Here is a 9,238-nt window from a genome sequence, read left to right as displayed (position 1 = left end):
CCCCAGATTAAGTGATGCGATTAAGAGAATATTGTGCACCGAAACACAAAATCTCCAAATAGCATTTAAATGCAACAACACAAATTCGGCAATGCACACTGATCTCAAAAACAAGATTGACCCATTAATGGAAAGTGGAGTTGTTTACTCCATCCCATGTGAGTGTGATAAGGTGTATGTTGGAAAAACAACGCAGAGATTAAAAGACCGGCTTTACCAACACAAGAGGAGCATCACTCAGATCAACCCAAATCAAGAAGAAAGAAGTGACGCCACAGCCCTGGTGACTCATGCCAGAGAAATGCAGCACCGGTTTCAGTTTGATTCAGCTGAAATTCTGGACAAGTGTGAGCACAACAGAAGGCTTGAGTATTTAGAGATGCTCTACATTCACATACACAAACAACACACGATCAACAGAAAAGCTGATACGGAAGGGATCAACACCATCTACACCTCGCTCTTACAACGAGTAAAAATGAGACAACAACATACTAATGCAACAAGGGAAGATGGATTTCACAGCTGTGATGAAAATTGATCTCAAAGGAGAGCTCATTCTGTGTCGGTCAGTCGAATGGTGAACATCACAGATCAATTTGTGATCAAAGTTCAAGTGCAGTGTAACAACTCCCACCTGTACGTGATTTTCCCTGCCATATTCGATGTAAGAAAAAGAAAAAGAAAATTCATAATATTTTTGATAGAAGTGATTTTCTAAAAATTGTTCAATTGAATTGTAGACCTGATGAAGAGGACATCCATCCTCGAAACGTCGTAGAGAATAAAATTGTGAAAATCAAGAAAGGTTCAGTGTCTCCGTCTATTTCCTGCTACATTCTGTCGAACCGAAATTCTTCTGAAACATCTCACGGAACAATGACGAGTTACCTGCAGTTCATCTCGGACAACTTTGGACACAACATTTCCCAAGACATGAAAACTTATATGCGAGAACAAAGGAAGTACGCCAGAGCGACCTCAAGAAAACAGTTCCTGCTGAAATGTAGGTCATCTGGGATCACTCCTTCACATATAATTAACAACGTGAAATGTCTCTATCAAACAATATCTAAGGAATCACCATACAACAAAGACATAGACAATATGATCAAATCATTCCAACATCGGATTCTCAGCATGGAAATCAAAGTTACTTACTGGGAAGTCAACAGGACACACAAAAAGCTCACTGAGCTCCTACATAAGTTGAGATCCACGGGAATTCCATCAATGTCGAGCTTCCTCACTGTTCAAGAACAAGTCTTTTGGCGGGAATTCCAGAGAAGCACCAGCGTTCATTCACACAAATACAACGCTCTATTCACAAAACAACTTGGGAATGTGATAAACATGCCTGCCTCAGATTGGGTAGTGAATACAACAAATGTTTCATTACCACAAGAATTGAAATTACTGATGGGCCTCAGTCCAAGGTTCTCTCTGCCATACAAAAATCTCCCGCCAAAAATTGTTCTTCATCTATTGGCCGAGATAGAGGATGTGATTCGGGCCATGAGTGATGATGATACTACCACACACAAAAACACAATACGATCCAGAGTAGCACACATCATCAATAGCCATCTCACTCATCACAGAACAAATGCACGAGAGAAGTACTTCCTCAACTTGGAGACCGTCACCAGAAGATTCATCCGAGAACACAGTGAAATCATCATCGTATCGTCCGACAAAGGCAACAAAACCGTAGTCATGTGGAGGGACGAATATGAAGAAAAGATGACCAACATTGTATCGGATGAAACCACCTACAAAAAGACCACAGCAAACCAACTCAATATTGCAGAGCGTAAAAACAACACTTTAGTAAAAAGACTTTACGAAGGTGGTCACATTGACTTCATTACGAAAAGAGAATTGACGACACACAATTCAAGAACCCCTAGAATATATGGACTGCCTAAAATACACAAGACAAATACTCCACTTAGGCCCATTGTGTCTTGCATAAAATCACCAACTTATGCATTGTCGAAATTTCTCAATCAACTACTGAAGCCAATCTCAAATGTAGGTGGATACAACGTGAAGGATTCCTTCGAGTTCGTGGAAAGGGTGACAAGCTGCGAAGTTCCAGAAGGACACATCATGATCAGCCTGGATGTGGTGTCTCTATTCCCAAATATACCACGTGATTTGGCTCTGCAGATTGTGGAAGAATGCTGGGATGCAGGAAGGATCACCACAACCATTGATAAAAAACTATTTCTCGAGATCCTGAAATTTTGCCTGGAGACCAGTTTTTTCACGTTCGGTGACCAGCATTATTCACAGATGGATGGGATGCCGATGGGAGGACCGCTGTCTCCAATTATCGCGGATATAGTGATGGATTACGCGATAAGCAAAATATTGGAAAACATCCCCAATAGAGTGATATGTCTAACAAAATATGTCGACGACATTTTTTGCTTAGTGCCGCGTGACAAAGTTACAGACATTCTCTCAACATTCAATGGATTCCATCCAAAGCTCCAATTCACTGTGGAAATGGAAAAAGAAGGGGGACTTCCCTATCTGGATACGTTCGTCATCAGAAAACCCACAAATCTCGTGACAATGTGGTACAAAAAGCCCATCGCCTCAGACAGAATGTTGAATTTCCATTCACAACATCCTCTGAGACAGAAAGTAGGTACCGCTATTGGCCTCATAAAAAGAGTCGACAAACTCACAACTACCAACAAGGAACATGTGAAAGACATCGTCTTCTCGAAGCTCAGAGTGAATGGATTCCCGCCAAAACTCATCAACATTCTATGGAATAGACACATTGGACAACAAACAGCTCACAATACGACCCAAAATGTGGATACCAACACGGAGATCATCTACAAATCGATCACTTATATCCCCAGATTAAGTGATGCGATTAAGAGAATATTGTGCACCGAAACACAAAATCTCCAAATAGCATTTAAATGCAACAACACAAATTCGGCAATGCACACTGATCTCAAAAACAAGATTGACCCATTAATGGAAAGTGGAGTTGTTTACTCCATCCCATGTGAGTGTGATAAGGTGTATGTTGGAAAAACAACGCAGAGATTAAAAGACCGGCTTTACCAACACAAGAGGAGCATCACTCAGATCAACCCAAATCAAGAAGAAAGAAGTGACGCCACAGCCCTGGTGACTCATGCCAGAGAAATGCAGCACCGGTTTCAGTTTGATTCAGCTGAAATTCTGGACAAGTGTGAGCACAACAGAAGGCTTGAGTATTTAGAGATGCTCTACATTCACATACACAAACAACACACGATCAACAGAAAAGCTGATACGGAAGGGATCAACACCATCTACACCTCGCTCTTACAACGAGTAAAAATGAGACAACAACATACTAATGCAACAAGGGAAGATGGATTTCACAGCTGTGATGAAAATTGATCTCAAAGGAGAGCTCATTCTGTGTCGGTCAGTCGAATGGTGAACATCACAGATCAATTTGTGATCAAAGTTCAAGTGCAGTGCATACCAGCGTCTGCCAACATCTACAGTGTTGCATGGAAAATATTGATGGACAAATATGACGATAAGATGAGCATTGCAATGAGTCAAATCAAGTCATTCCTGAGCATTCCAAAAATATCTGAACCATCTGCTGATACTATGAGACGTACTCACGTAACTATGGATTCCGCAATTCAGGCTTTGGATGCATTGGACATGAAAAATCGAGATATTTGGTTGATTTACATTGCATTGGAGAAGTTGGATTCTGAAAGTAAAACTCTGTGGTCAAGAAGATGCTATAAGAAGATTCCCACCTGGCAAGAATTTGTCGATTTTCTCAATGAACGTTACAAGACGATGGAAATGGCCAATCCCGGCAAACCCTTATCGTCAAAGAGACAGGAGGTGAAGTCCAAACCGAAGTCAGCATTATCGGTAACCACTTCATCCGGTCAGAAAAACTCGGATAATGCCACTCCAGGCAATCTGTGCGCTTCCTGCGGGAAACCCAATCATCGCACAGTGAAGTGCTACAAGTTCAGAGGCCTAAAAGACACCCAAAGGCTTGAAATTGTGCAACGCGCCAAACTGTGTGTGAACTGTTTGGACCCTGGGCATCCAGTGGAAAGCTGTCAATCGTCAGCATGTAAGCAGTGTGGAGAAAAACACAGCACCTGGCTCCACCTGGCTTTTCATCCCAATAATGCTCAGATCCCACAGACAACAACCGTAGCTACTGTTCACCCAGATCCACCATCGCCTGCTCCAGTCACTACCGACACCGATCAAACATGTGGATCAGCTACAAGATTTACTCTGAAATGCACCACTACATCTTCCTTTCCCACTGTCTTACTGGCTACAGCAGTAATCTGCGTTCGGAATGATGAAGGAGAACAAATTCTGTGCAGAGCTGTATTGGATTCCGGTTCTCAAGCTAACATTATCACCGAGAAGATAAGTCAGATGCTGAAATTGCCCAGAAGGAAGACCACTTGCACATTGGAAGGAGTAGGGGGTCATGAAGCTCCATCAAAATATCAAACCAGTTTGAGTTTTGGCCCCAGAGGTTTCAATAAATGGACTGAGACGGATTGCATAATCCAAGAGAAGATCACTGGCATTCAACCCTCAGCAAAAATCCCTACTGAGTCACTTCCAATTCCTCCGAAGTTGATCATGGCAGACCCACAATGGAATAAGCCCCAAGTCATTGATATGCTAATTGGCGGACAACATTATTGGGATCTAATCATGGATCAGACTATTAAATTGGGACCTGGATTACCTATCCTGAAGCGGAGTGTATTTGGATGGCTTGTGGTCGGAGAAGTCTCATCTAGTCCAATTACAACCAAAGTGTGCAATCTCACAACCCTTGAGTCTATTGATCTCAGCCTCAAGCGGTTTTGGGAAATTGAAGACGTGACTGGTCCCGCTAAACAGAGAAAGGAGGAAGATGAAGAGGCAGAGAAGTTTTTTTCCGATACTGTCACCAGAGATCCTGATACAGGCAGATTTGTCGTGCATCTTCCTTTTACGGACAAAGTGAAGGAACTGGAAAATAACTACTCGAACGCTGCCAAACAACTTTACTTTCTCCAGAAAACGCTCAAAACCACACCAGGAATGAGTGATAAATACCAGGAGGTATTCGATGAATATGATCAACTCCACATCACCGAAACCGTCCCAAAGGAAGAACATTCAAAGAAGGCATTCTACCTCCCTCATCATGGTGTTTACAAAGAAAGTTCCACTACCACGAAGCTTAGAGTTGTCTTTAATGCCAGCTCCAAAAGCAAATCCAATGTCAGCCTCAACGATACTTTGCTTACCGGTCCCGTAGTCCAGCCACCGCTCATTGAAATTCTCTGGCGTTTCCGACAACACAGATATGCTCTTACAGGAGACATCACCAAAATGTACCTGCAATTTTTGGTAACTCCTGAGCATAGAGATTTTCACCGATTTCTGTGGAGGAATCTTCACACAGGAGAACTGGAGCATCGCCGCTTTAGAACTGTGGTTTTTGGTGTTGCCTGTTCACCATATCTGGCAACACGGTCTTTGGTTCAATTAGCCATGGAGGATGGAGACAAATTTCCGGAAGCTCAGAGGGCAGTGAGGTCTTCCTTTTATGTAGATGATTGTCTGATCTCTGCACAAACAATTAAGGAACTTCAGCTAATAAAAGATCAACTCACAGATCTTCTTCAGTGCGCAAGCCTTCAATTGTCAAAGTGGACATCTAATGCGCCTGAGCTTTCTGGAGATGGAACCATTAAAGATGTCGGAGCCAACCAAGAAACAGCCAGCGAGCCCGTGAAGGCTCTTGGACTCTATTGGGATCCCGCTACTGATGAGTTCAGCTTCAAAGTGTCATGTGACATTGATGGGGTTCCAACAAAACGACAACTGCTTTCAGTTATTGCGAGGCTCTTTGATCCTATGGGAACACTCGGTCCGATTGTGGTAAATGCAAAGTGTCTTATGCAGACTTTATGGAAGCTTCAGTGCGATTGGGATACGCCACTACCTGAGTCAGTGGTGGATGAATGGCTTTCGTTTTTGGAATCTTTGAGAGATATCCCAAAAATCAGAATCCCACGTTATGTCTCGGAATTCTCCAAGGTCGCTAAATGGGAGGTTCATGTTTTCACTGATGCAAGCAAGAGGGCTTATGGTGCCACGATTTATATAGTCACAGAGGATTCTTCTGGGAATCGTTACTCGTGCCTCCTAACAGCCAAATCTCGTGTCGCACCAGTGAAATTGGCAACCATTCCCAAACTGGAACTTAATGCTGCCGAATTGGGTTCGAGACTTGTGAAATCGGTACGTGAATCACTCAAATGCATGGATTATTATTGCTGGACAGATGCCACCGTCGTATTGTGCCAGATACGATCACCAAACAACCGAGAAGCGTTCGTGAAAAATCGTTTGAAAATTATCTTGGAACACACTTCTGCGGAAAGGTGGCGTCATGTGCCCACGGCACAAAACCCAGCTGACCTGATTTCGAGGGGGACAACAGCGGAGTACTTGAGCCAATCATCATTGTGGTGGAATGGGCCGAAGTGGCTCCTGGATCCTCCTGACAATTGGCCTAGTCAGGAAGTTGTACCGGAGCAGAAAAGCACCTTGGCAGTCACTATCCAGTGGCCAACTCCACGTGAGTACCTTCTTAATAGATCTAATTCCTTTTCATTTATTCGAAGAGTTATGGCATGGGTGAAACGCTTCATCACGATCTTCAAGAACAAATATGGACGTCCCTCATTGCATACTCAACCCGTTTTCACTGGACCATTACAAGCTGTAGAAATCAAGCAAGCAGAAGTTACCCTCGTTAAGCTTGAACAGCTTGAATTTTTGGCCGAGGACATCAGGACGTTATCTGGCAGAAAACAGAAGGAGCTCTCTAAGCCATTGCGCCACCTAGGCGCATTCTTGGATTCAGATGGATTGATGCGTGCAAGTGGACGGCTCGACAATGCAGATCTTGAAGAAGATGTCAAAAAACCAGTCATTTTTCCTAGCGGACCGCTAGCGAAACGATTAGTGTATCACACCCATCATCAGTTAGCACATGCTGGACCTACCCACATGCTTGCTGAATTAAGGAGGAGATATTGGCCACTTTTTGGGAGACGTGTGTTGCAAAATATCTACAAAGGCTGCGTCCTGTGCTCCAAACGCAAACCCCATCCTTGTCAACAACAAATGGGACCCCTACCGTCTCCGAGAGTCAACTTTACCAGGCCATTTGAGTCCGTAGGAATCGATTTTGCTGGTCCAATTTTGATAAAGGCAAATCGTCTTCGTAGATCTCCCACCATCAAGACCTATGTCGCTGTTTATGTATGCCTCGCTGTCAAGGCTCTTCACTTGGAAATCGTCAGCGAGCTCAGCACTGAGGCATTCTTGGCATCCTTCCGGAGATTTGTGGCCAGAAGAGGGACTCCAAAAATCGTCTATTCCGACAATGGAACCAATTTTGTCGGTGCAGTCAATGTTCTGGGAAAGTTTCTCTCGGAAACTACCAATCAAACCGCCATCATCGATGCGACCTCAGGAGATGGGATCACATGGCAGTTTATGCCACCTCGATCCCCTCATTGGGGAGGATTGTGGGAGGCTGCGGTGAAGGCTCTGAAATACCACTTCATCAGAGTTATTGGGTCAATAATACTCACTTACGAGGAGCTTGCAACCGTAGTCACTCAAATTGAGGGTGTATTGAATAGTAGGCCTTTGACAGCGATTCCTAGTACCACCCCTGATCCTACTATCCTTACTCCGGCGCATTTTCTATTGACGGCTCCAATAACAGGTCTCCCAGAATGGAATTTGAAGGAGATTCCCCATCTTAATCGCTGGCAGATGACCCAAAAAATCTACCAAGACCTCAGCGCGAGATGGAAGAGAGAATATCTGGTCTCACTACAGCGCAGAACTAAATGGACAAAGGATATCACCAATATTCAACCTGGTGATGTTGTCTTGTTGCTCAATGAGTGCACACCAGGAACTTCTTGGCCACTAGCAGTGGTCACTCAAGTGCACCCAGGACAAGACGGGAAAGTGCGACTCATCACTGTCAGGACAATGAAGGGAACATACCAACGAACTGTGCAAAATGTGGCCAGACTTCCCATCGCAACTCAGGACACCGAGGATGAGGAGATTGCCAGCTTTTTTCCTGGGGAGTGTGTTGGCGCCAACACAGGAAAAGGCGCCAATTTAGGTCAGCGCCCCAAGTCGCCAGTGGCGGGTTCTCCAAACTCATCCGAATGACTCATCAATGAGTCATCATTGATCATGGACCGTTAATTGTCACTTTGTGAAAAAAAAGCTCTATGCAAATACACGCGAAATTGTATTCAGCCCAAATTTCTTTAATTACTTTGAATAAATTCGTCCAAAGAAATAAAGAGTGTTTAGTGAAGAGTTGAGACGTGAGTGGATTAGATCCAGACAGTGAAAGTGGTTTCTAACCAGAGGAAAACCCAAAAAGTGTGGAGGTGTCTTGCTGGACAAAGGAGAAGACAAGGAGGCTTTATCACCTTCAGCCCGTTTGACCTTCTCACCAGATTGGCTCCTAATTTGTCTAATTTCTTCATTTATCTATTTATTTCAAAGGTGAGGAGTGAGACACAAACTCCAAGGGGCTTACCATTGCAGTACAAATATACTTTTCTTTTTTCACATTTTATTTTAAAGGTGAGGAGCTCACAATTAAAGGAGTAGAGGTTCCCCCAGGCTCCCCTTATCTAATCAATTTGCTTTACTTCATTTTATTTCAAAGGTAAGGGCTCCTTGACCAAACAATGGGTCAAAAAGACATATAATTCCACCCAGGTGTGAGAAAATTATATACTGTAAAGTGAATGATCTGTCTGATTATGTTGTAACTAATGAAGAATTGTGTGATGGAGTATACATTGCAAGTACAATTGTAAGATCGCACGAGAAGAAAATACCCGTGAAAGTGCTAAATTTGCGAAATGAATCTGTTTGCATAAAGAACTTTGCTCCAAAATTAAGCAAATTAGAAGATTACAATATTATAGAGTTTGAGGAAAATGCGGTCTCACCAAAACGCGTTGCACAATTAATTAGAGAGTTAAGCTTAGAACACCTGAACTCAGAAGAAAAAGATGCAATACACAGAATATGTTGCAAATATTCTGATGTGTTCCATTTACCTAAAGATAAGCTGACGTACACTAATGTTTATAAACAATCG

At 43.2% G+C, this 9,238-nt stretch overlaps 2 protein-coding genes across 2 annotated transcripts; both read left to right on the top strand.

Moving 5' to 3' along the window:
- Positions 1 to 55: 55 nt before the first annotated feature.
- Positions 56 to 3,487, top strand: LOC129808638 (uncharacterized). The gene is made up of 2 exons (XM_055858425.1): positions 56 to 667; positions 744 to 3,487. The coding sequence occupies exon 2, from the start codon at positions 880 to 882 to the stop codon at positions 3,415 to 3,417; it is 2,538 nt and encodes an 845-aa protein (XP_055714400.1). The 5' UTR covers positions 56 to 667; positions 744 to 879; the 3' UTR covers positions 3,418 to 3,487.
- Positions 3,488 to 3,567: 80 nt separating this feature from the next.
- On the top strand, positions 3,568 to 8,286 carry LOC129808434 (uncharacterized). Its single transcript, XM_055858208.1, has one exon. It carries the CDS (start codon positions 3,568 to 3,570, stop codon positions 8,284 to 8,286), a length of 4,719 nt encoding a protein of 1,572 aa, XP_055714183.1.
- The last annotated feature ends 952 nt before the right edge of the window (positions 8,287 to 9,238 follow it).

Source organism: Phlebotomus papatasi, chromosome 4, assembly GCF_024763615.1.
Source record: "Phlebotomus papatasi isolate M1 chromosome 4, Ppap_2.1, whole genome shotgun sequence".
NCBI lineage: Eukaryota > Metazoa > Arthropoda > Insecta > Diptera > Psychodidae > Phlebotomus > Phlebotomus papatasi.
Note: the sequence above shows the minus strand (reverse complement) of the source record. Positions and strands in the feature narration are given on the sequence as shown.

Coding starts and splice junctions, on each gene's coding strand:
- LOC129808638 (XM_055858425.1), top strand. CDS start 880: ATGACGAGTTACCTGCAGTTCATCTCGGACAACTTTGGACACAACATT.
- LOC129808434 (XM_055858208.1), top strand. CDS start 3,568: ATGAGCATTGCAATGAGTCAAATCAAGTCATTCCTGAGCATTCCAAAA.